The sequence below is a fragment of the Oncorhynchus masou genome, chromosome 14, assembly GCF_036934945.1.
Source record: "Oncorhynchus masou masou isolate Uvic2021 chromosome 14, UVic_Omas_1.1, whole genome shotgun sequence".
Taxonomy (NCBI): Eukaryota; Metazoa; Chordata; class Actinopteri; order Salmoniformes; family Salmonidae; genus Oncorhynchus; species Oncorhynchus masou.
The window spans coordinates 12,297,660-12,324,494 of record NC_088225.1 but is presented as its reverse complement, the minus strand read 5'-3'; the positions used below and the strand labels follow the sequence as shown (position 1 = coordinate 12,324,494).

Here is a 26,835-nt window from a genome sequence, read left to right as displayed (position 1 = left end):
ATAATCAACAGTATTGGTTTAAAATAACACTTTCCTATCATACTGAGTATGCTTACTTTCAGGTTAAATGTGAGTGTGTGTTAATAGCGAGTTAACACTGTCAACAGTGCAGGAGAGTTTTTGCCATTACTCTGGGTAAACCTACAATACCTTATAGATGCATAATTTGTCTCCAGTCACAAATTCAGCTACGTTGCAGAACACAAATAAATGCATTCTACAGTACAGTCTACTCAGAAGGCCTCTTTCTCCCTCTCACCAAAATGTGAATCACTCTCCCCTTCCCTCCCCACTCTCCTTCCGTGTCAGGAGGGGTTGGAGGCAGCAGCCTCTTCAGCAGAGGACAGAGTGGTAGGCCAGGCCTGCTGCTGGAGGGAGTGGGTCAGGTTAGCCTGCTCTCCACGCACCATGCTCCAGGGAAGGGGATATTTCCACTGTGAAATCAGATCCGGGTAGGGATGCAGTGGCTTAGTAACAGCTGAGAAACACACAGGCAACAGCAGACATAAGTCACCTTCATCTGCCATTTGGAATTAATAGCAAACCTACTGCGCAAGGTGAGGACGGCCTAGTCCATTGATCTGTGGAGAATGACCTTGACAGTGCATACTCATAAAAGCTAATAACCCTTCAAAGTATGTTTTGAAATATGATCAATACTCTTTGCGCAGACATATTGAATGAAAACGAGTTTCAAGTCAGTAGCAGGGTGTTCAACTATCTTGATTTGATAATGCAATGGGCTTTAACATAATCATATTCATAATACCTGGGAAACTGAAAGAAAGAGAGCTATGCCTTAAGTGGAATTGTGGCATATACTCTGTAATTGCAAGGCACTAATGTTACATAGCTCTTAGCCCATGACCTTAACCACCAGCTTAAAAACAAAGCCACTCAGACCTTCTCAAAACAGAAGATTTTTTATCAAATAAAGTAACTGTTGCTCACTCTTTCTGGATAATTTAATTCAAAAACAACCACTGTAACTGCATGATGAACCATGAAAAGCCTGGTGCTGGTTTGGTATCCATGGTGTTTGTGTGTGTGTGTTTGCCAAGTTCATGGTAACACCTAAGTTGTTTACATGCAAAAGAGTTCTCCATGGAGAAATGGCAATGCCATGACAACAACAAAGCACTCAAGATATGACTATGTGGGAGGCCTGAACACAATGCCACTCTTGAGAGAGGGTTAATGTACCCTTTATGCATGCACATAGCGAGTGAAAGCTTGTTCTCGAACCTCAAAGAAACATATTAGCCAAACAAGAATGACAAGACAGCTAATTAGTAGGGGTTTTTCCATTAGTGATACCACCTACATCCTGTCAACCAAGAGGCAGCTGGCCTCCACAAGTACAGAAGCTCAGCCAAGACTGTTCAAACATTTAATAAATGCAATGCAATCAAACATTTGAAACACCTAAAGAAGTGCAGGAATAAGGTTATTGGCGTTGGCCAGAGCATTAGGACAGAGAAAAGAGAGAAATCATAAATTAGAGAGTGAGTGTGGGAAAGGAGACAGGACAGTCAGACACATTGCAATGAAGTGGGCGGGAGACAGACGGATGCTTTTTTCATGAAAGAATGCTGAGGCTTTCTGACAGCTGGGGATTATATGCTGACACAAAGGCCTGGTTGTAGCGTCGCTAGCTAGCTTTCCGGTTAGCCTGTTACCCACTGGACTGGCTCAACTCCCTGACTTCACATGAAGCCAAGGCTACGCCACCATGCTGTACTGGGGCCTCACTGAGGGACTGACCACAACGCACAGAGCCACATTACCCACGGGGCTCCCTCTGCACGCCAACCCTAGCTCAGACACACAAAGCCTGGGGCAACAGTGTACAGCACAGCTGGGGATGGGTTATGCCCCACTGTGGGGGGAGGTCACCCCCTGGGGCACTCTCCCACTGACAAAAACAGTGTGAACAGGCAGTGGCTCGGGTGGTTGTTGTCCTTGATGATAATTTTGGCCTTCCTGTGACATCAGGTGCTGAAGGTGTCATAGAGGGCAGGCAGTTGTTGTGCAGACCACACCACCCTCTGGAGAGCTTTACGGTTGAGGGTGGAGCAGTTGCCGTACCAGGCTGTGTTACAGCCCGACAGGATGCTCTTGATTGTGCATCTGTATAAGTTTGTCAGCGTTTTAGGTGACAAGCCAAATTTCTTCAGCCTCCTGAGGTTGAAGAGGTGCTGTTGCGCCTTCTTCACCACACTGTCTGTGTGGGTGCACCATTTCAGTTTGTCTGTGATGTGTACGCCGAGGAACTGAAAATTTTCCACCTTCTCCACTGTGGATAGGGGGGTGCTCCCTCTGCTGTTTCCTGAAGTCCACGATCATCTCCTTTGTTTTGTTTACGTTGAGTGAGAGGTTGTTTTCCTGACACCCCACTCCGAGTGCCCTCACCTCCTCCCTGTAGGCTGCCTCATCATTGTTGGTAATCAAGCCCACTACTGTTGTGTCGTCTGCAAACTTGATGATTGAGTTGGAGGCGTGCACGGCCACGCAGTCATGGGTGAACAGGGAGTACAGGAGGGGGCTGAGCAAGCACTCTTGTGGGGCCTCAGTGTTGAGGGTCAGCAAAGTGGAAATGTTGTTTCCTACCTTCACCACCTGGGGGCAGCCCGTCAGAAAGTCTAGGACGAGGCTTGATGATGAGCTTGGAGGGTACTATGGTGTTGAATACTGAGCTGTAGTCAATTAACAGCACTCTTACGTAGGTATTCCTCTTGTCCAGATGGGATAGGGCAGTGTGCAGTGTGATGGTGATTGCACCGTCTGTGGACCTGTTGGGGCAGTATGCAAACTGAAGTGTGTCTAGGGTGGCCGATAAGGTGGAGGTGATATGATTCTTGACTAGCCTCTCAAAACACTTCATGATGATAAGAGTGCTAAGCGGCGGAAGTAATTTAGTTCAGTTATCTTTGCCTTCTTGCGTACAGGAACAATGGTGGCCATCTTGAAGCATGTGGGGACAGCAGGCTGGGATAGGGAGCAATTGAATATGTCCGTAAACACACCAGCCAGCTGGTCTGCGCATGCTCTGAGGACGCGGCAAAGGATGCCGTCTGCACCAGCAGCCTAGCGAGGGTTAACACGTTTAAATGTTTTACTCACGTCAGCCACAGAGAAGGAGAGGGGGCACAGTCCTTGTTAGCGGGCCGAGAGAATGGCACTGTATTATCCTTAAAGTGGGCGAAGAAGGTGTCTAGTTTGTCTGTAAGCGTGACGTCGGTGTCCGTGACATGGCTGGTTTCTTTTTATAGTCCATGATTTCCTGTAGACCCTGCCTCATACGTCTCGTTTCTGAGCCGTTGAATTGAGACTCCACTTTGTCCCTGTAACGGCATTTCGCTTGTTTGATTGCCTTGCGGAGGGAATAACTACACCGTTTATATTCAGCCATATTCCCAAACCTTTCTTGAATCTTGAAGCATGGGTTCCAATTGGTCAGAACAGCGTTGAATGGTTCTAGTCACTGGCACATCCTATTTGCGCGATGAGACAAGGACATCCCTACCGGCCAACCCCTCCCTGACCCGGGCGACGCTAGGCCAATTGTGCGTCGCCCCACGGACCTCCCGGGCACGGCCGGTTACGACAGAGCCTGGGCGCGAACCCAGAGTCTCTGATGGCACAGCTGGCCACTGCGCCACCCGGGAGGCCCCCATTGTAGGATTTTGAATTAATTTATTTGCAAATTATGGTGGAAAAAAAACTTTTGTTATTGACCAAATACTTATCACAATACTTTGTTATATACCCTTTGTTGGCAATGACAGAGGTCAAAAGTTTTATGTAAGTCTTCACAAGGTTTTCACACACTGTTGCTGGTATTTTGGCCCACTCCTCCATGCAGATCTCCTCTAGAGCAGTGATGTTTTGGAGCTGTTGCTGGGCAACACAGACTTTCAACTCCCTCTAAAGATTTTCTATGGGGTTGAGCTCTGGAGGCTGGCTAGGCCACTCCAGGACCTTGAAATGCTTCTTACGAAGCCACTTCTTCGTTGCCCGGGTGGTGTGTTTGGGATCATTGTCATGCTGAAAGACCCAGCCACATTTAATCTTCAATGCCCTTGCTGATGGAAGGAGGTTTTCACTCAAAATCTCACGATACATGGCCCCATTCATCCTTTCCTTTACACGGATCAGTCGTCCTGGTCCCTTTGCAGAAAAACAGCCCCAAAGCATGATGTTTCATAAAGCTACTATCTAGTGGAATTCGTCATCAAGCCTGGTAAAGAAGATAAATCAAAATGACTGCAGTTCCTCCAGAATCCCCTTCACCATGTCTCTGGTGATAACCAATCCACATTCTATTCCTGGAATGCATGTCACTAAATGGGTCAAGATCACAACGATACACTGTATATAGGACATCATTAACTAGACGCATCAGCACCGAAACATAGCTGCAGATAACTCACACACAGTGAAAGCACCCAATTTAAACCAATGCAAACTCGGACGTTGGATTTTATTGCACGTGTGCTTAGATTTGTAAAAAGTTAACGGAATCCAGAATGGAGGGGGTAGCTTTAGAATCTCCCTAAATGTGTGACATCATATACATCATTGACACTGGCTATCATCTAATGGAATTCTGGGATTTTAGGAGGTTTTTCTACCGACGGCTCATGTGTGAGAGGACAAAGACTCACGACTATAAAAATGAACCAGACCTAACGCAGCCAGTCTGGGCCATTGAGCACAGCAGCAGCAGTGACAGGAGGTGGGCCAGTGCCTCTCCCAGTCTGCCACCCTGCCCTGGGGCTCCACAGTCAACACACAGGGCCAAATGTGTTTGCTTTAATACCCAGGGACCCCATTAGATGAGACACAGACAGCTCAGAGATCAAACAGGGCAACCTCAAGGAATGGGGTCATGCAAACAAACTGACCCACCAGTGTTTATGATAGAAATGTCACCTTTAAAGGTGAAAGTAAAGAAGATGGCAGGTAATCTAGATACAGAGAGAGAATTTACCATTTGTCTGGACTATCTGGAAACAGTTATAGACTGTGATCAGTATTTGTGTTTATTTTAACTTCAATCAAGCCACAAGACAATGGTCGTATCCAAATACCCATACCAGCGTTCTAAATAGTATGCGAAAAAAGAAAGTGTTATAGTATGTGCAATTTCTAAAATAGTACTCTAAATTAGTAATCTAATGTGTGATTGTGTTGACTTCTGCCATTTGTTCATTTTGGTACAGTGAGTCAATTTATCTGATTATCAGCTGTTGTCAGACACGTGAGTCAGAAAAGACAAGTGAATTCTACTAGATCAAACGCCAAAATTAGTATGCAGTTTAAGTATGTAGTGCTTATGCAGACTCAGACCCTATTTCCTCATAGTTCCCCAGCGGTCAGGTTCTGTAGGTGAGCCAGGTCAGGGGATATTGTATACCCGCTGCCTTTATGATTTGATGTATGCAGAGCAGACAGACACAGGGAGTTTGAAGGAGTAATTAAAACAAATATGTTCTTTTCCGCTCCATTGGTGGCTATGTCAGTGTGTGGGGGGTAGGTGAGGGGGTGTGTTTGGTAAGGAGTGGGTTAGGGACACAGAATTAAATGATCTCAAACAACCCTGTCTCAACATTATAACATTATCAAGAGTCCAATACATGGTCTGTGGTCTGGGTCTCATTCACGTTGTCCGGTCCTCTGGCAGTCTCTATGGGGGTGCCACAGGGTTCAATTCTCGGGCCGACTCTTTTCTCTGTATACATCAAGGATGTTGCTCTTGCTGCGGGCGATTCCCTGATCCAGCTCTACGCAGACAACACCATTCTGTATACTTCCGGCCCTTCCTTGGACACTGGGCTATCTAACCTCGAAACGAGCTTCAATGCCATACAACACTCCTTTCGTGGCCTCCAACTGCACTTAAACGCTAGTAAAACCAAATGCATGCTTTTCAACCGTTCGCTGCCTGCACCCACACGCCCGACTAGCATCACCACCCTGGATGGTTCCGAACTAGAATATGTGGACATCTATAAGTACCTAGGTGTCTGGCTAGACTGTAGACTCTACTTCCAGACTCATATCAAACATCTCAAATCTAAAATCAAATCTAGAGTTGGCTTTCTATTCCGCAACAAAGCCTCTTTCACTCACACCGCCAAACTTACCCTAGTAAAACTGACTATCCTACCGATCCTCGACTTCGGCGATGTCATCTACAAAATAGCTTCCAATACTCTACTCAGCAAACTGGATGCAGTTTATCACAGTGCCATCTGTTTTGTTACTAAAGCACCTTGTACCACCCACCACCGCGACCTGTATGCTCTAGTCGGCTGGCCCTCGCTACATATTCGTCGCCAGACCCACTGGCTCCAGGTCATCTACAAGTCCATGCTAGGTAAAGCTCCGCCTTATCTCAGTTCACTGGTCACGATGGTAACACCCACCCGTAGCACGCGCTCCAACAGGTGTATCTCACTGATCATCCTTAAAGCTAACACCTCATTTGGCCGCCTTTCGTTACAGTTCTCTGCTGCCTGTGACTGGAACGAATTGCAAAAATCGCTAAAGTTGGAGACTTTGATCTCCCTCACCAACTTCAAACATCTGCTATCTGAGCAGCTAACTGATCGCTGCAGCTGTACATAGTCTATCGGTAAATAGCCCACCCAATTTACCTACCTCATCCCCATACTGTTCATATTTATTTACTTTTCTGCTCTTTTGCACACCAGTATCTCTACCTGTACATGACCATCTGATCATTTATCACTCCAGTGTTAATCTGCAAAATTGTAATTATTTGTCTACCTCCTCATGCCTTTTGCACCCAATGTATATAGACTCTCTTTTTTTCTATTTTTTTTCTACTGTGTTATTGACTTGTTAATTATTTACTCCATGTGTAACTCTGTTGTCTGTTCACACTGCTATGCTTTATCTTGGCCAGGTTGCAGTTGTAAATGAGAACTTGTTCTCAACTAGCCTACCTGGTTAAATAAAGGTGAAATAAAAAAATTAAATAAAAAAATTCAAGGTATGCGTTGCCAGAGTTGCTGAAAAACAGCTAAAATATTGAACTATTGAGCAATGTCTGTTGTGTGCACTATGTGTGAGTATGGTTGAATCTGCTTTCTAGGTGAATAGATGTATAATAAAATGGTCAAAAAAAGTGCTATCTAGAACCTAACAGGGTTCTTCGGCTGGCCCCATAGGAGAACCCTTTGTAGAACCCTTTTTCATTCCAGGTAGAACCCTTTCCACAGATGGTTCTACATTGAACTCAAAAGGGTTCTACCTGGAACCAAAAAGGGTTATCATAACCCTTTTGCAACCCTTTTTTCTAACAGTGTACAACAACACAACCACTCACGTAGATGAGTCCAGAGTAGTAGCGGTCCTTGAGGTTGTGCAGCACCGAGGCCTCGTTCAGGCAGGTGAGCTCGGCCATGTCTTCCACCTTGCTGAACTTGGGCGGGTTCATCTTCTGGATGTCGTCCTTATTGACAATGGCCTTCTTGCCATTCTCTGACAGTTCCACCACCACCTCCTCTCCCCGCTCCTCCTTGATGCTGGCCGCCTCAAAGCCATGACGCTCTGAAGGGATCCACACCACCTTCTTGGCTGTCCAGTCAGCCTGTGTGGCCGGGTTGTAGACGACAGCGCGGTCCACAAACAGGTACCGCTCCGGGTCCTCCTGCCCACTTCGATGAGCCATTTTGGGGGTACCAGAGCAAGAGTGGCACCTGGAAGAGGCAGAGACAGGCAGAAACTCAGTATAGCAACATATTTGTCATGATGTTAAGCACTCTCAGGCATTGCATTTATCAAGGTGACATTAAAGTTACCCCCTTTTCAAGTCTAGATGTAGCCAGCAGATCCGACCCGCTTGCTTACAGCTGCACTGGGTTTAGACAGAATTCCTGTGTAGATTAAGACACCATGGAGCCTGCACGAATATGGCTCGGGGAAAATGTACCTCAATCCAGGGATGAGAAATACATTGCACTCTGAGAATTGTCCCATTATCCCAACTGTTACACCAAGAAGATTGAACTACTGCTACGTTGTATCTGTACATGCAAAAATAGGCCTACAACGTCATTGTTATTTACAGCATAATTTATCACAAATTCCTCATCCAAGTAGATGTTTGCAGCCAAACATGGAAAGCAATTCCTCACTTCCAGGTAGAGTATTCAACGTGTTGAACAAATGTATTCAGAATAAAGTACAAAACAATTGTATTTTTTGTTGTTGTTGATTTGCCTTTGTTGACTCGTTTAATAACACGCGTTTTACGCTGACTTGACTAGAGCCACCTCGCGCGCTGGTGTAACGGTGTTGTGAATGGTACGCAATCGGTCCACACATGACAATCAACATAGACAATAAACATGTATTTATTAGATCAGCAGGTCCCTGAACAACCTATATCACTATTATAGATCACGTAGATTCAGATAGCTGCACGTTATCTGACATTTAACCACTTTGATAATAACATAAACCATCTGAAATCATGCAGCGAGCTGTACTGGTCAAGGGAGTCAATTTTGGTGTAACAACATCTCTAAAGTCATTATTTCAATTAAAATCTTCAATAAATATAAAGCAATATATGCCTTAAACATATTTTAATTCAACGTATCTGGGTAATCAATAGTCCTGAACGTAATATAGCGACATCATTGCAAGTACCTCCACAGTTACGCAATTTAGCCTAAATCCATCCAGCCGGACAGTCTTCAAGTTGCTAATAGAATTACAATTATTCCTCAAAGAGCTGGTAATTTACCTGGTGCTGTGACGGAAGAAACGAGGACAACTGTTCACAGGAATAGACCGACCTCCCTCTTTAATAACACTTTCTGCAACAACACAATTGATATTCAGGCATCTGTCTAGGCTTTGGTATGCAGCAAAGACACTGCCCCTACGGTTGGGCCCCTCAACCGAACAGATCTGACCGCTGTTACTCCGCCTACGATGGGTTGTGCAGACATGAATATTGACCAATAGATCAGCTCGTCCGAATTCAATAGCTCATTGTGATGCTTTACGTGCTATGTTTTCTACAGTGTTGATATCCTCTGACAAACAGACGTCTAATGATAAACAAATACAAATCATGTTTTATTCTGAAGCCACATGAGGTGAATATAGTATCTAGTTGTGAAAGTCTATTCACTGCACACGCCTACTAGATGCGGCTAAAACAGAATTGGATTCTCTAGTACCCTTGCCTCCTATTGGCTAAAAATAAATACCCCAGAGAAAACCAACTATTTTCAGAGGAATGATTTCTGGTCCATCGTTCCACCTGTTCCCGACACCGTCTTCAACCTGACCCTCAACATGAAAAAAAAAGTGTTCTAATCAATTTCCTTTCAATTAAATCCTTATGACCAGTGCATGAAATAACAATGCACATATTTGTTCCTTGTCATTAACACGCGGTTGATGCAAATAACGATCTAAAGGTGTTTTGTATGTTCATCGGGTATTGCATGGAGTGATATTTGACATGGTACAAATGTTACAATAAGCTACCACATAATAACTGGTTAGATATCATGATATGCAACACCCCCATCTTGTGTACAAAGTGGCGGGGCTTATTTGTACCATTCTCTTCCGGGAAATATAGGTCATTGTTGGTTTAAAGTCTATTTTCGCCATTATTCCACAAATATAGTTCAACCCTGTTCATGTCACCTGCATTGCTAATCTACTTTCTAAAGATTTAATACAAATTCATGAAGATGTTATCATATCAGGATTCCATTCATGTTGACCAAGCTTTATTATCAAATTGTGAACACAACTCACTGAACACGAGCTTGATTTTACATAAACATTTTATTACAAATGGAAATATTGATTAGTAAAGTGAACAAGTCATTGGTAATTAAATAGCCTGTCTCCATGATGTGGTGGTTGTGATAATGTTGATGTTTTATATCAAGGAGAAAATGACATAGTATCTGACAATATGTACAGTATTGTGTAACTACTGGCAACTTTAACGTCCTCCTCTCCATGCTGCTCCACCACGTTTTCCTCCTCCTCCTCTGCCTCCCCCTCCAGCACCAGCGCCGCCTCCTACTTTCTTCCTCACGCCGCTGGACTGCTCTGTGTCATCCCCCTCTTCTCCTCTGGGCCTCTTCCTCTTTTCTCCTTGTTCCTTCATTTCCTGAGAGGGAAAGAGGTTATTGCGACTGACCATAGAGCTATTACAATGGATGACGACATTGCTGAAAAGACACTGAGACTCACAATTCTGGCGAATCGCTGTGCCTCGCTCACTCTCTCCACCAGCATCATCACTTCCTCCTCCTGCGTGGGGAAGGCAGGCAGCTTCTTGCCAATCAGAGTTTCGATTCGCTGGAACAGCTCCACATCATACCTGAGAGGTCAATATGTCAACCAGAAGAAAATCTTTGGACGAAGTCACCAATTTCAATAAGATTGGTTGAGAGTGAGCATAAAAGGTGGCCCTTACTGTGTGACAAATGTGATGGATTTTCCAGACCGTCCTGCTCTGGCGGTTCGCCCCACTCTGTGGATGTAGTCCTGAGTACAAACACACGTGCTAAACTGACACTAAACTTGCTCGGTTGGGTCCCTCATTTGTGATAACATTGAAGAGACTAGACAGGGAGAAACATTCACACAAGCAAGACTGATACCTTTGAGTGAGTTGGGATGTCGTAGTTAATGACACAGTCTACATGTGGAATGTCCAGTCCTCTTGATGCCACGTCCGTCGCCAGCAACACAGAGCGAGACTTAGACTTGAACTTGTTCAGCGACCCTAGACGTTTGTTCTGACCAACAGAGAAAGACATTTATTAGTTATACATGCAGATTCCACTGATGTGTAAAACATTTGGAAGTGTTATAGAGTATGATATTTGGAGTGAGTATGTTGGTAGACAGTAGTGTGTTTGGATAAGGGGGGTACCTGACTCATCTGCCCATGCAGGGGGATGGCAGTGATGCCCAAGTTCCTGAGCAGCAGCGCCACCCGCTGGGCATTGTTACACGTACTGCAGAAGATCATGAAGGAGTTCCCAGCCAGCTCGTTGATGATGGACACCAGATAACAATCCTGGAGATACAGCCAGTTAACTTACAATCCAACACTAACCATACACAGCTTCTGACTTCTCAGAGACAAATTACCTTGATACCATTACAACATTAAACTTCAAGTACCTTGTATTTCGAGGGTATGAAGACATAGTACTGCTGAAGTTTTTCTACTGTTGAGTATTTGGTGTTAACGGCACACTTAACTGGATCCTTCAGAGCTGCTCTCTGCAGCTTTGCGACCTTGGTAAATATAGAAGACATAGAAGGGTTAGTGTGACAGGCCAGGTGTTAGGGATACTCTGACAAGTCTCAAATGAAGATCTAAACGGAATAGATAACAGGGGCTATTACGTGGTTACCTTTTTGGTCATGGTGGCAGAGAAGAGGAACGTTCGTCGGTCTCTGGGAATAACCTTTAGGATCTTGTCCACCTCAGTCTCAAAGTCCATGTTGAGGATCCGGTCTGCCTCATCCATCACCAGGAACTTCAGCGCTCGCAGTGAGAAGCCTTTTGTGTTCTCTAAGTGGTCTATCAACCGCCCGGGGGTGGCTGTTATGACATACATGGTGAATACACAGTATCAACCAGGAATGCACTTAAAAGATGGTACCATATTATGCAACTGAAAGGGATGAAGTTATTTTCTCACCAATGACAATGTGAGGTTTCTTGGCCAGAACCAGGGATTGGGACATCATGTCAATTCCTCCAACTATAACAGCTGAAACAGAAAAAAAGACAAGCGAGTTAAAACAACAGTCACATGACACTTGAGTTCCATCAAATATGTTTCTACTCCTTCCGATGCCCATGTACCAGTCTTGACTCCGATGCTGGAGCCCAGGGCCTCAAACTGCTCTGCTATCTGGAAAGCCAACTCTCTGGTGGGGGTGAGTATGAGCGTGTGCAGCCTCTGAGCGGAAGCGAGGAGTGACTGCAGGATGGGCAGAGCAAACGCCCCGGTCTTCCCTGAGCCGGTCTCTGCTAAGCCAATTACATCCTTTCCTGAGATAGGAGAGAAGAAAGTGCATTGTGAGTGTACAGACAGACATGAGACCTTCCACCGAGAGGACAGGTCTTTACCAACCGTTTTATACACAAACAAACAAGAACATTCAACCACCTCCATCCAACTCACCTTGTAAGGCTACAGGTATGGCCTCTATCTGGATCTTTGTAGGAGTCTTCCATCCCAATTGTTCACAAGCTTCACACAGCACTTCAGTTACACCCTATATTAAACAGATGCATGCCATAGCAGGAATATGTAAACACGTTAGAATATGGAGTTTGTTACACATCTACACAAATCGCATGGCTGAATGCGCGCCCGATTTTTAAATGCCTGTCAATCACCACCTTCCGGAGACACCTGAAACCCCACCTCTTCAAGGAATACCTAGGATAAGATAAGTAATCCTTCTCACCCCCCCCCTTAATGATTTAGATGCACTATTGTAAAGTGGCTGTTCCACTGGATGTCAGAAGGTGAATTCACCAATTTGTAAGTCGATCTGGATAAGAGCGTCTGCTAAATGACTTAAATGTAAATGTACATCACATCATCTCACAGCTGTACCCAGCTCTCTGCCTGGTGAACCGTAGGATGCTGAACTGTATGTTGGTGGTTGAAAGACAGTTAACTTGCTAACTTATCAGCGGTAGGCTGGTTTGTTGATGTGCTCTTAACGTTAGCTCGCTTCCAAGCCGGCAAGCTTATCCACCATTTCCATTTAGCTAGCTAGCGTTACTCACCAGATCCTTGAAGGTCTTCACTGGCTTATCGTTTTCAGCGATATTAACGTTACTGTCATCATCACTACTAGAATCTTCATCCTTTACGCCATCTGTTTTTATCGCAACACTTTTTCCCGAGTCGTCCGCCATGCTTGTTTGCCAACGTGCCGTCTACGCTAAACTACGCATGTACGGAAATGGATAAGATTTCATGCTAGGATTTCTGGGACTTGATGTTCCCCGCTGAATTCATAAATAATTTCAATTAATTGCAATGTTTAGAACACATTCAGTTGTCAAACGTTGCAGATAAATGCCACGAATAGAGCTGATGTGATTATCCAACATAGTTCTTCCATCTGAATGATCCAAAACGTTGCATCCTGCAGAACTAGCCTGTTCATCACGGTGGTTTATTAATTTGTAGTCTGACTTATGAAAAGATGCTTAAAAAAAGATTGGGACTGAAAATAGTTAATTGAGTTTAAGTATTTATTTAGTTGCAGGTCTAACCATTTCAGACAAGCATATACACACTCATTTGGATTTTCCTACAAACACCCCCTTTCTTTCTTTGAAATCCATCACGTTTCTCAGTTCAACAATAAAATAAACATTTGACAGTCATAAAAAACACTAGCTTTTTCACAAAGATTGAGCCAAATTATCATAGCCATGTACAGTAAGTTGGTAGGGAGGAGATTCTAGTCTCATTGTGAAAAACAAAGCCTTTCCGCTTCATTTAGAGGAACCAATGTGTTTCTGAACAGCATCTGCTTGCTGGTATCACTAACACTTTCTTCATGACCCCTACTGTTCATTCCTTCTCAACACACCCACCCTTTCCACCCCGCAGCCGTTGTCAGTCTCAGAGGAGTCCCTCCATCTCCCTCATGAAGGCCTCATACATCTGGTCCTTGGTCTTCATGTTGGGCTGAGAGACTGGGCCCATCTGAGTCGGGTTGGCCGACCCCATGGGAGCAGCCATCGACTGCTGCTTCTGGCCTCCCACCCTTTCATCTCTTCTTCCTCTCTTTTCCATAGGCCCACCTCCGCTCCCGGCCCCTTTATCCCTGCGCACCCTCAGCGCCGTGGGCACGAAGCGGGTGACCTCTGTCTTGGGGTTGATGATCTGGGGTTTGGCTGAGATGGTGGCTCCGCCACTCCCCTGGCCTGTTGCCAGATTGCTGCCTCCGGCTGAGACAGAGGTGATGTTGGCCCGCTTCTCGATGGTTGGTGCATGGTGGTGGCTGGTGGGGTTTGCGCCCGATGGCGGGGCACTTGTCCCAGGGGGAGGGGGCATTTGCATCCCTGGACGCATGGACATAGGCATGGAGGGAGGGGGCAGCATGGAGGCATTGGGGTTGCTATGGGAGCCATCTGGGTTGGAGCCGGGTTTCTGGCGGTGGACGATGCTGGGGGGAGCGCTGAGTACGTTGGAGTTAAGCGGCGGGGGAAAAAGAGAGAGGGGAGGGGCAAGTTGGCGTGGGGGGCCAGATCGTGGTGGAGGGGGGATGCCTACAGAAAGCGAGAAGAGAGGAGATTAGAGTGGAGGGAAATCCTGCTTTATTCCCATGCTTTGGAGCCCAAAATACATTTTACATTCATTTTAGCTTGAGGTATGTGCCATGTTGACATATATTTTTATTACTGTTAACTTTGGGTACTGCTGAACTGTAGTTATGTTACATTTTTTTTGTATGTTTTGACAATGTTCTGTGTTTAAGGAGAAGGGATAAAGTCATATGTAATTCCAATTAAAGGCAACAAAAAAATCCACGCATCCACACATACCTGGGGGAGCTGGGGGAGGCAGTCTGGGTGGGGGTCCCCGGGGTGGAGGACCAGGAGGGAGGCCTGGAGGGGGGCCTGGGGGAGGGCCAGGGGGACGACCTGGTGGGGGTCCAGGGGGCAGTAGCCGGGGCATCGGTCCCCTTGGACCACCTAGCATACCAGGCGGCCTCAAAAACGGGGGAGCACCTTAGGATGACAAACAAGACATATCATATGGCATATCACATCATAGTGCTTTGTTTAAGTAATTTGATAGTAATGAAGCAACATCACACAAGATGACACTGTACTCCAATCATTACTACACATAAAACCAACTAACCGGGTGGAGGGCCGGGAGGCAGGCCAGAGGGCGGACCAGGAGGCCTCATTGGAGGAGCTGGGGGTGGTCCCAACGGTGGAGGCCCTGTTCCTGGTGGACCCTGCATGTGTAGAGGTGGTTGCTGTCCTCCCATTGGTCCAGAGGGTGGAGGCATGCGCTGATTGGGTATAAGATGAGATTGGTTGTCACCTGGTGGTCCCCTATCCTCGATGTCTGAGTCGTCAGAGTCAGTGTACTCCTCCTCAACTTCCTCTTCCTCCTCTTCGTCTTCAGGGATGGACTGCCCTGTAGACAAATAATAAAGGGGGATGAGTGAGAAAGGGATGAAGGAAGAAAGTATAACCTAGTCCCATGGAGAAATCATCCTCCAGCGAATACAAACCTCTTTAAAGGTCATTCTCCAAAATAGTGTCAACAATCCAATCATTCATCTGCATCACAAGTCCTGCTCAAGTGTGGTAGTGGTGTTGTGTGCAGACTGAAGATACAGTACCTGCCATCCTAAGCATCATAGCCTGCAGTGGAGTGATGGCCTTTTTCTTCTTCACAATCCTCTTCTTCTTGCTCTTCTCCCTGGGGGCTGAGGGGGGCATGTCTGCAAACCGCACACTGCGTCCTGCAAAACACATCACACAACCTCGTGTAAAACGCCATATCACAACACCAAGCAGTGCAGACTTGAAGACAGAACCCAACACACTTGGGGTGATCGATCAAGCACATATGTGGACAAGGCCCCGCCTCTCACCTGCATGTCTGTCCCCTCTGTCCTCCTCTCTGCCCTTCTCTCTATCGTCCTCCTGCCGGTCCACCATCATCCTCTTGTCAACCTCGCCTCCTTCATCCCTATCTCCTTCACTGTCCTCTTCAGAGTCGCTGTCGTCTTCCTCGCCATCCTCTCCATCACTCTCGCTCCCACTGTCCCTCTCTCCTCCCATCAGCATAGTGTCCAGGGCTTTCTCCATGTCAGAGGCCTGGTTGGACAGATCTGGTTGTAGGCAGAGAAAGGTGGATTTGGATAAGAAAGTAGAATGAAGCATATTTATTCCTCCTGATTCCATGTACAAACATGCAGTAGTGAGATGAGGTGTGTGTGCAGTACCTGCATCTGCTGCGAACTGGGCCCTACGTGAGGCGTACAGCACCAGGACCTGAGACGGTGGGGGGCCAGGTGGGGGACCTGGGGGTTTCCTACCAGGGGGTAACCGAGGGACGCCTGCCACCGCTGCAGACATGGAGGCACTGATCCCCTTACTGAGAAAGAGAGATATTACAGAGCAGCTGGTAGGGTTGTGGTATGGTCCACATGAATGATACTGAGACACTGTAAATTCAGGGGACTGCCCACCTAAACGAGGAGCCCTTCTTCAGGATGGAGGGAGGCTGGGCCCCAGGCAGGGGGATGTCCTGGATCAGGATGCTGGAAGGGGCGTGGGGCATCTCTGGAAGTGGGATGCTATCTACCTCCACCAGTTCAGCATTCTGGTTGACAGAGCGAGGAAGAGAAAGCGTGAGTAGTGAACAACAGCAAAAATTATGGCATGATCTCAGCACTGCTCGGTTTATCTGTGCAATTCATACTTGTTCATCAGCATAGCATACACACCTTGACTGAGTCGAAGTAGAGTGACAGCTTGCCGCGATTGCTCTCATAGTCCAGCTCCAGTTTGCGTAGCTCCTTGTAAGTGTCTGGGTTCTCTCTTTCGTACAAACGTACGATGCGCTCAAACGTCTCCCGTAGCTTCTTCCTCTTGTCTCTCAGCACCTTCTCATTCAGCAGCGGCTGCTGGACAGGGTTGAACTCTGGCACAGAAAAAAAACAGATAGAGAACAGATGTGAACAGGAGAGAATAAAATTATTAGCAAGATCCTTTTGGAAGACAATAAACGCACAACCTTGTTTAAAACCCATTTGCAATGGCTCACCCATTTCATCCAGCTTCTCCATGTCTTTGATGATCTGTCTGGGGTCCTTCATCTTCAGTACAGCTGTTCTCACCATCATCCTCTGCTTCTTGTTCTGTGGCGCAGCAAAGAAAAGCGCAGTGAGTTTTATAGACAGAACACAAAGTCAACCTGTCATTGACATTCAAATTGTCAGCCAAGGTCTTACCTTCTTCAGCTCCCGTTTCCTGGCCTCCTTCCCTGAAGAGGAAAACGCACCGCATTAGGTTTGATGTAGAAACTGTTACCTGACAGCTCCTCTACGTTGATGCATTTACTATTGTTCATAGTGCTGCTGAGCTCAATAAGACACTGAAATTATGTTCCTTTCAGATACATGGGATCCCCTGAAGCTTAAGTAACAATGGGTGTCCACTGATGTGTTCAAGCTCAAGTTGAGGTGAACGTATGATGTGAGCAGTCATGACGACGGAAAGGGTATGACGTTACTTACTGGCCTGGTCGGTGGGGTTCATGAACTTCCCACTCTTGGTGGAGGAGGTCGAACGTCGCCCCATGGTGATGGCGCGTCTCCTTCACCCTGCCAGGGAAGATACAGTATCAACAGAAAATAAACATCTATAAGTTATATTTCTAAGATAGCTGCTGAGATGGTGTGAATAAAACTAGGCTGCATTATACACTGCAATGGATATTCCACCCATGAGCCCCAGCCTGCTCTGCTCTTGCTGATCAAAAACATTTTGTGTGATTCCTAACCAATGGCTGTGCTGTGTAGGCCTATGGTGGCAGTTCAGAGGGAGAGTCAGGGGCTTCTTCCAAAAAATGCACTCTCACGGATGAACAGTGTTTCCCCAACCCTGGTCCTCCGGTACCCCCAACAGTACACATTTCTATTGTAACCCTGGACAAATCACACCTGATTATACTTGTCAACTAATCATCAAGCCCTCAATGATGTGTGTTTGTTAAGGGCCACAACAAAACTGTGTACTTTTGGGAGTATTAGAGGCCCAGGGTTGGGAAACACTGCTCTAGCCTATGTTCAGTTAAGTTTGAGAAGGAGAGCGCGAAGATGAGGAGGACCGGAGGTCAACTTTTATAGCTTGCTACTACTATAATTGATTTGATTAATGATGATGTAGGCCTACTTATCAGAGTTATTGACCTCACAATAAGCCAGATTTGAGTAACTTACAATGTGGTGCTGAAACGAAGCAGCGGCACAATCAATCGGAAAATGGACAGCTCATTGTGCTGAAAGTAGGCAAATTCGAGTAGGCAGAATTAATTTCAACATTCTTCATTTTAATTAGTTATCAACAACAAGAGGGCTTTGTGTTGGAGCCTATTGAAGAAATAAGAGGTAGGCCCACCTGGTTGGCAGACTCACTTAGGCTATAGGCTGCTATGTCAATACATTAGTTGGTCAATTCCCCCCATCCACTCTTTAAATAACAGCACTTCACTGACACAGAGGTAAGCTAAGTTAAAACCAAGACACGAATTGATGGGGTAGGAGACGGTATGCCATAAGCCAGCTTTTTATTGAAGAAAATGGCAGAAACGACTAAACAAATCTGATGATATAAAGTGATCTATAACAGTGCTTTGGTCCGCGCGATGCTTTATGCTAGAAACAAGCTGTAAAATATCCAGGAAAGACGTGACTCCGATGCATATGGGAATATCATTGTTTCTAGCATAAAACACACAAAATGTCCTTTGCTTGGGAAGTAATATAATTCTGTCACTATCAATTGATTAAGTTACTCACTTCCTATACAATATAAGATTTTTAAAACCAGGCAGCTTTTAGGTAAACACTTCTGACCTCTCGTTGGGTTGAGCTACGGAAGAAGAGTAGCGAGCAGTTAAAGCTGCCATTTTTCTGCGTCGGTAGGTCTACTCTGTCTGGGGTGATAAGTTAGGCCTAACTTTGGAAAACACCATGCTCAGATTCCTAATGAGGTCACAGATTGTATTACTTGCAAACAGGGGCAGTTTCATTGCAAACAAGACACATTGATTTGGCATTGGAGAAATATGATGAGATGAACACAGGCATATGTTCATTCTTAGCCTGTAATTTAAAAAATATTCATCTTTAAGGCTCTGGTCTGTCCAAGAAGTGAGTAAACGCTAGACATGTTCTCTGCTATCCACTTTGTTTTGATTATTATGTTGGCTGTAGGGGAGGGTCACTCATTTTTTGCGTTCAGGGAGAGTTTAGGTCAAATATATTTTGCTCTAGGGAGGGCCATCCATTTCCATTTCAGAGAGGTTCTTATTATAAATAACTTTCACTCTCGCTGCGATTAAACCAATAATGAATTGCCTTTTGACATTGTGCTGAGAAACATACTTGTACATACAAGTTCGTCTCCCAGCACAATGTCACAAGACAATTATTGGTTGAATAGCAGCTAGTCAGAAGTATACGTTAACTAGTCCCAACTAACAACCAACGTTAGCTGAATTAGCTAACAACGCTGTACAATTTATAATGTTAGCTAGCTATAGATTATGCAAATACTCGCCAATATTAATTCACTGAAATATTAAATAGTTAGTTAGCAAATTTTGTAACCAACGGTAGCTATATCACCAAAGTCTGCAGGTTTCACATCAGCATAACGTTAGCTAGCTAAATTAGCCAGTCAACTAGCTCGATGAACAGGTAACGAGAAAGCCAACTTGAATTGACTCTACCTTTATCCACGTGAAACTGTGGGCAGTGTGCCTTTCCCCTCTCTTACTTTCCAATCGGGTAAATGGTCAACTATAAATGTCGTTGCCTGTATCAAACTAATGTATGTGATACCCTTTTAGATCACACTGACATAAACGCTTTTGGCTAATTGATGCAGTTCACCATGTTTTGATTGCCGCGAGCTAGGGCGGAAGTCTCGTGTGAGATAAACCGGAAACGCCCCAAAAAAAGGTCAAACAAAATACGCTCAACCCCCCCCCCCCCCCCCCAGTGGCTGACCTAGTAGACTGCAGTTTTGCACTCAAAGTCTTTGCTTCACGCTTCATGTTTTGGGTGAACCTGCTACCTTTGCGACTGCTACTCTTACGAATAGCCTACGCTTCAACCAAGTTCATTTACAGGTGAGTGAGTTCCTTTTGCATTGTATTATACATATGTTTTGGGGTAGAATGGCGAGGTTACACCAATCTTAAGGCAAGATGACCTTACATAAATACGAACACTATTGACAGGGATGACCAAGTTAAATGCCCCTGCCTTGGGATCATTTATGCATTTGAACGTGTCTTTGTTTTGACAGAGGCACCACAGGTAGATAGATATGTTTGTTCATGCAATATCACGTCCAATGTCGTCTAAATGTTTTCAGCTGTCATATATTTTTTTTATATTCATGAAGGTGCTGAAGATCTGTACATGTAACTTTTCTCTTTCAATATTTGTAAACAAAGTCAGTAATGTCATGCCAATGGAACTTTTTGCTCCACTATAGTTTCTCCACTATTTTTGTATCAAGGTCTTTACCAGCCTTTGATACCATAGAGGTCATTTCTTCAGGTCTCCATTAGTGTGTAGCCTAATCTGTTTCTCATTTGTTCCCTTTAGGAAATGACAGATCTCGCACAATGTATCAGGTTATAGCATTGTTAGAATATTGTTATGTAATATGAAATCATTTGATGAAAGACACATTTTTTAGATAATTTTATTGACCATACTACACTACAGAATATTACCAAATAGTTATTTTAATAACTTCTCAATGTCCCCTTTCTCTCTTTCGCTCTCACTCTTCCTCTAACGCCGTATCAATTTATACTTAATTTATTTAGATTTATTCAGATGTTTCATCCTCAGAACATTACACCTATTTCTCTCCAAAAAGCCTTGCAGAATAGAAGTTGGTTTGTGGAGTGGGTTGACATCTAGTATGGGATTGGTCCATAGAATTCGGTGTAGGCAGCAATGATCCCAGCTGTGTCCATCATGTTCTCACACCAGTAGTTAAGCTCACACACCTCCCTCAGACTGGGAATGAAGGGGTTGGGCAGTTTCCATAAAATAGGAGGAAGAGGTGAAAGAAGAAAGGGGGAAGAAAAAAACCCAGATGAAAATCTGGATATTATCCAGTGTGAAGAAATAGGCTTAAATAATGAACATTTCACTTCATGATAACAACAGGAAATTCCCTGAATATTTGAGCACATTTCATCTTAAATGAAGTGGAAATTATGCTTGTTCCCATACAAACATTGATTAACAGCAAAACACATACACTGAGTGTACAAAACATTAAGAACACCTGCTCTTTCCATGATATAGACTGACCAGGTGAGAGCTATGATCTCTTATTGATGTCACTTGTCAAAGCCACTTCAGTCAGTGTAGATGAAGGGGAAGAGACACATTAAAGAGGGATTTTTAAGCCTTGAGACAATTGAGACATGTATTGTGTACTGTGTGTGTTCCATTCAGAGGGTGAATGGGCAAGACAGAAGATTTAAGTGCCTTTGAACAGGGTACCAGGCGCACCGGTTTGTGTCAAGAATGGCAACACTGTTGGGTTTTTCACACTCAATAGTTTCCAGTTTGTATTAAGAATGATCCACCACCCAAATTACATCCAGTGAACTTCACACAACTGTGGGAAGCATTGGAGTCAACATGGGCCAGCATCCCTGTGGAACGCTTTCGCCACCTTGTAGAAAACAACCTTGTGTGCCAGGCTATCAGATGACAGACAGGGGACAACAGAACAGTACTGTACCTCTCCAGCTGAGTCAGGGATAAGTCTGCAAGGGCAGTGCTGGCTCTCTTCTGTCGCACCAAAGTGGAGGCCAGGTCCTTCTTAACAAACACACCTGTAAGGTCATAGAACATATTCACTTTTTAAAACGAGAGAAATTTAAACAAGTGTAATCCCACTGCACTTAGAACAACCATGTTCAGTGCATCTACGACTGGTCATCAACATTACAGTACACACAATCAGACCCCTGCCATTCTGGTACTAATTATCCTAGTGGTGTTTCTTACCCACTCTTTTCTCACTAGCAAGCTTTGATGCAGTGGAGGTAGAGGAGTCTGTGTAGAGAGGAAACAGTATTGTACATGATTAATCATCTCGATCTGAAAACACAACGACTACATTATAAATTGTTTACATGTTTTATTTATTCTTTAACATTTATATGAAATGTCATTATTTATTTGATTATTTTCCTCATTCCATTTATGCTGAAATTCAAAAAATATTTGCACATTTTGCACAGGTGCAAAACCATGAGGAACGCTGTCGCTCTATCTCTGCTCTTACCTCCAATAGAGTGGCACACACATGCCAGAGCACAGAGGACAAGGATGGCCAAGGTCTTCATCTTTCTCTTTGCTGTTGGTTCACGATCTGGACGATCAACAAGTATGAGATTTAGACTGTTCTGTCTTGCTTGTCTTTCTTACCAGTACATGAACATCCACTCAGTTTATAGTTATGACCCTCACAATATCTTGAGTTTGTGATTGGTTGAGGAATCATGTATCATACACCCACAACAACAGCAAATGTACACTGGCACGAGTAAACAGACACACACACACACACACACACACACACACACACACACACACACACACACACACACACACACACACACACACACACACACATACACACACACACGTACACCCTGAATTCTCAAATAATTTTGCATATATTCTAAACATTCGAAAAAACATTCTACATTTATGCTTCATCATATTTTTTGGTGAGGTCATGCTTAAAAAAAACAAGATTTTTTAAAAACCCCATGAAAAAAATTGTGTTCCACCTTTTATACTTAACTGTTGTAATAACATATGTACTTGTCTCTAATAACTCCCACACCCACAGTGGGGGCTGAAATTTACACCCTTGATTAAGATGAAATAAATAATTATATTACTGAGTTAAATTGTTGCTCAAAAAATTTGGAAACGCTATTATCTTATACTAATAGACAGTGGTGGAAAAAGTACCTAATTGTAATACTTGAGTACTTGATACCTTATAAAAAATGACTAAAGTAAAAGTGAAAGTCATCCAGTAAAATACTACTTTAGTAAAAGTCTAAAAGTATTTGGTTTTAAATGTACGTAAGTATCAAAAGTAAATGTAATTGCTAAAATATACTTAAGTATCAAAAGTAAAAGTATGAATAATTTCACATTCCTTATATATGAAGCAAACCAGACGGCACTATTTAGATTTTTTTTACGGATAGCTAGGGGCACACTCCAACACTCAGACATAATTTACAAACAGCATGTGTGTTTAGTGAGTCTGCCAGATCAGATGCAGTAGGGATGACCAGGGGGTTTTCTTGATAAGTGAATTGGACAATTTTCCTGTTCTACTAAGCATTCGAAATGTAACACGTACTTTAGGGTGTCAGGGGAAATGGAACACGTACTTTAGGGTGTCAGGGGAAATGGAACACGTACTTTAGGGTGTCAGGGGAAATATAACAAGTACTTTAGGGTGTCAGGGGAAATGTAACAAGTACTTTAGGGTGTCAGGGGAAATGGAACACGTACTTTAGGGTGTCAGGGGAAATGTAACAAGTACTTTAGGGTGTCAGGGGAAATGTAACAAGTACTTTAGGGTGTCAGGGGAAATGTAACAAGTACTTTAGGGTGTCAGGGGAAATGGAACACGTACTTTAGGGTGTCAGGGGAAATATAACAAGTACTTTAGGGTGACAGGGGAAATGTAACAAGTACTTTAGGGTGTCAGGGGAAATGGAACACGTACTTTAGGGTGTCAGGGGAAATGTAACACTTACTTTAGGGTGTCAGGGGAAATGTAACAAGTACTTTAGGGTGTCAGGGGAAATGTAACAAGTACTTTAGGGTGTCAGGGGAAATGTAACAAGTACTTTAGGGTGTCAGGGGAAATGTAACAAGTACTTTAGGGTGTCAGGGGAAATGTAACAAGTACTTTAGGGTGTCAGGGGAAATGTATAAAATAAAAATTACATTATTTTCCTTGGGAATGTAGTAAAAGTAAAAGTTGTCAAAAATGTAAATAGTAAAGTAAAGTACAGATACCCACAACAATTGCTTAAGTAGTACTTTAACGTTTTTTTTTACTTAAGTACTTTACACCAATGCTAATACAATTCTTCAGAGAAAGAGATTTTGTTTAAAAGTAATACTATTTTTCTCAATAAAGGTAGGGGTAAAAACTATTGACATCCCTGTTTTCAATACCTTTCAATACCTCACCTTGCTAGGATAATGGCAATGGGGCATTTTATTTTATGAGTTGGAAAACATATTGGGAGTGATCTTAGACCATTCCTCCATACATAATCCTTCCAGATCCTTGATATCCTTCATCTGTGCTTATAGACTGCCCTCTTCAATTCAAACCACAGGTTTTCTATGGATTTCAAGTTTAGAGACTGAGATGGCCATTCCAAAATGTTGATTTTGTAGCCAATTAACACGTTCTTTGTGGATGTTGACGTGTGCTTGGGGTTAATGTCTTGCTGGAAGATCCACTTGCTGCCAAGTTTCAACCTCCTGGCAGAGGCAACCAGTTTGTGGATAAAATGTCCGTGTACTGGGTAAAGTTCATGATGACATTGACCTCAGCAAGGGCCTCAGGACCAGTGGAAGCAAAATAGCCCATAACATTCAAGATCCATCACCATATTTTACAGTTGGTATGGGGTTCTTTTCTGCTTATGCATTCTCAATTCTACGCCAAACCCACCACTGGTGTACGTGGCCAAAGAGCTCTATTTTCATGTCATCTGACCATAGCACTGACTCCAATACAAGTGCCAATGCTGTTTAGCAAACTCCAGGCGTCTACATTTGTTGGATGACATGAAAATAGAGAATGAAAATGTCCCAATTATTATTTTTTGCATACAATACAGCTCAGTATTTGAATTATTTATTTTATACAGTCATTTTCGCTCATCTTTATCAAGGGTGTCAATAATTTCATACCCTACTGTATAAAGACACTCCTTTAAATGTGCAGTACCACCAGACAACCTCAAGAGGTCCGAGTTTTACAGCATGCCCACACGACATCCTATTCAAACCACGAACTAACTACTGGTTGATAAAACCATATGATACTATTTGAACAAGAAGAGAAAACGCCACCCGTCATTTTGTGACAGACTTTTGATCAGAGGTTTTGCTTTTTTTATAACAAACCACCGTGATTTCCTATATGAAGAAACTGAACGCAATTTTTCGATTGATTGTTGATTGTGTATTCATGCACCAGTAATACACATGGACGGGAATATCCAGGGCCTGTATGGAGCATTGATAGGCATATAATAACTAAAACACATAAATTGATCAACTACTGAAGTAGAACAAAATTCTATTCTATTCGGGCTCCATTCTATTCTGCTCCATTATTTTATATTCTGCTTCATTCTATTCTATTCTGCTCCATTCTATTCTATTCCGCATCATTCTATTCTATTCTGCTCCATTCTATTCTATTACTCGTTACCTTTTCCCCACTCATGTTCAACTTCTTAATTAAGTAGCATATTATTGCTTGACAGCATTGCAGAATGTAGCGTTATGTAAAAACCTCAACTCTTAAGGGAAATTTCCCTCTATATTTTGCGCTCTCAGTTTCTTTCCAAGTCGGACTTTTGGGCCGCTGAAGTGGCCCCAAATTGCGGGGTGCAATTTCAGCGTCTGGGTCAGTGCTGGTGTCGTTCCTCCATGTAGGGACAAAGTTCAGAAATCTATCCTAGCAAAGCCTTAATTATGAACATTTTGGTTCTGCAGAATCACAAAAAAACATCAATGTGATTGCCCATTCGTGGGCAGTGGTGAAAAAAGTACCCAATTAACACACTTGAGTAAAAGTATAGATAGATACCTTAATAGGAAGTTACGCAAGTAAAAGTGAAAGTCACCCAGTAAAATACTACTTGTGTAAAAGTCTAAAAGTATCTGGTTTTAAATGTACCTAAGTATCAAAATTAAATTGAATTGCGAAAATATACTTAAGTATCAAAAGTGAAAGTGTAAATAATTTTAAATTCCTTATAATAAGCAAAGCGCACGGCACCATGTTCTTGTTTTTAAAATATACGGATAGCCAGGGGCACACTCCAACACTCACACATTATTTACAAAAGATGCATTTGTGTTATGTGAGTCCGCCAGACCATAGGCAGTAGGGATGGCCACGTGTTCTCTTGATAAGTGCCTGAATTTGACAATTTTCCTGTTCTGCTAATCATTCAAAATGTGGGGATGACTTTGGGTTGTCAGGGGAAATGTATGGAGTAAAAAGTACAATATTATCTTTAGGAATTTAGTGAAGTAAAAGTTGTCAAAAATATAAATAATCAAGTAAAGTACAGATACCCCAAAAAACGACTTAAGTAGTACTTGAAAATATGTTTATTCAAGTACTTTACACCACTGTTCGTGGGTGTGCCATGACCAGATCCAGTGTCCTGCTTGTGTCTCTCTCGTCTTCTAGAGACTGACATTCACTGTGTTCAGATGACCTCGGGTTTTTATGGTAGGGCAAGGAGCTGTGTCTTGTCTACAAAAACAGTGACCAGCTGACTACTTATTTTTGTATGTGACCTGGAAATGAACATTTTCTATTGATACCATTGATGCTCCCATTTACAAAAGTTAGGGAGAAAACTACCAAAAATATATACATTTACATCCCAAAAGTGGAAGATGAGGCCATACAAACTATTGGATAATCAAACAGATAGTAACTGACTTTGAACATCATTTACACTTTACAGTTTAAAAACAGGTGCAAACGTTGTCATGCTGGTGCAAAAATGTAGCTTCCCATAGCCTTTATTGTTTCCACACTACATTTTTCTGGTTTGTTGCTACCACACTGGTCAAACTGGGACAGCTATTAGCGTTCACACATCTGCTCCCCATTCAAAATCCTATTCAGCTGAAATTTGGTAACACGTGGAACCAAATGAGGTGGAA

At 43.6% G+C, this 26,835-nt stretch overlaps 4 protein-coding genes across 7 annotated transcripts in view; all 4 read right to left on the bottom strand.

The window, feature by feature from the left end:
- LOC135554254 (myosin-10-like) overlaps positions 1 to 8,866 on the bottom strand; it is a 104,852-nt gene extending 95,986 nt beyond the window's left edge. For all 4 annotated transcript variants that reach the window (XR_010457667.1, XR_010457666.1, XM_064986426.1 and 1 more), the window contains exons 1-2: positions 8,783 to 8,866; positions 7,358 to 7,730 (exon numbers count right to left, since the gene is read on the bottom strand). Coding sequence is in view for 2 of the 4 variants with exons in the window: in XM_064986426.1 (XP_064842498.1) it covers positions 7,358 to 7,702 (345 nt within the window). In the remaining 2 variants the exon portion in view is untranslated. The remainder of the gene's footprint in view (positions 1 to 7,357; positions 7,731 to 8,782) is intronic.
- A 961-nt stretch (positions 8,867 to 9,827) lies between these two features.
- Positions 9,828 to 12,984, bottom strand: LOC135554253 (probable ATP-dependent RNA helicase DDX47). Its single transcript, XM_064986425.1, has 11 exons — positions 12,839 to 12,984; positions 12,222 to 12,315; positions 11,900 to 12,088; positions 11,733 to 11,804; positions 11,442 to 11,632; positions 11,206 to 11,322; positions 10,952 to 11,098; positions 10,677 to 10,814; positions 10,490 to 10,560; positions 10,264 to 10,393; positions 9,828 to 10,180 (listed from the first exon to the last, which is right to left on the bottom strand). Exons 1-11 carry the CDS (start codon positions 12,968 to 12,970, stop codon positions 10,010 to 10,012), a joined length of 1,452 nt encoding a protein of 483 aa, XP_064842497.1. The 5' UTR covers positions 12,971 to 12,984; the 3' UTR covers positions 9,828 to 10,009.
- A 314-nt stretch (positions 12,985 to 13,298) lies between these two features.
- Positions 13,299 to 19,746, bottom strand: LOC135554252 (WW domain-binding protein 11-like). The gene is made up of 12 exons (XM_064986424.1): positions 19,554 to 19,746; positions 17,335 to 17,421; positions 17,050 to 17,081; positions 16,863 to 16,956; positions 16,543 to 16,739; positions 16,285 to 16,418; positions 16,039 to 16,190; positions 15,685 to 15,924; positions 15,430 to 15,552; positions 14,937 to 15,221; positions 14,615 to 14,800; positions 13,299 to 14,338 (listed from the first exon to the last, which is right to left on the bottom strand). Exons 2-12 carry the CDS (start codon positions 17,396 to 17,398, stop codon positions 13,689 to 13,691), a joined length of 2,157 nt encoding a protein of 718 aa, XP_064842496.1. The 5' UTR covers positions 17,399 to 17,421; positions 19,554 to 19,746; the 3' UTR covers positions 13,299 to 13,688.
- Positions 19,747 to 20,531: 785 nt separating this feature from the next.
- LOC135553717 (osteocalcin-like) lies at positions 20,532 to 22,233 on the bottom strand. Its single transcript, XM_064985668.1, has 4 exons — positions 22,151 to 22,233; positions 21,871 to 21,918; positions 21,602 to 21,695; positions 20,532 to 20,862 (listed from the first exon to the last, which is right to left on the bottom strand). Exons 1-4 carry the CDS (start codon positions 22,209 to 22,211, stop codon positions 20,760 to 20,762), a joined length of 306 nt encoding a protein of 101 aa, XP_064841740.1. The 5' UTR covers positions 22,212 to 22,233; the 3' UTR covers positions 20,532 to 20,759.
- Between the last annotated feature and the right edge of the window lie 4,602 nt (positions 22,234 to 26,835).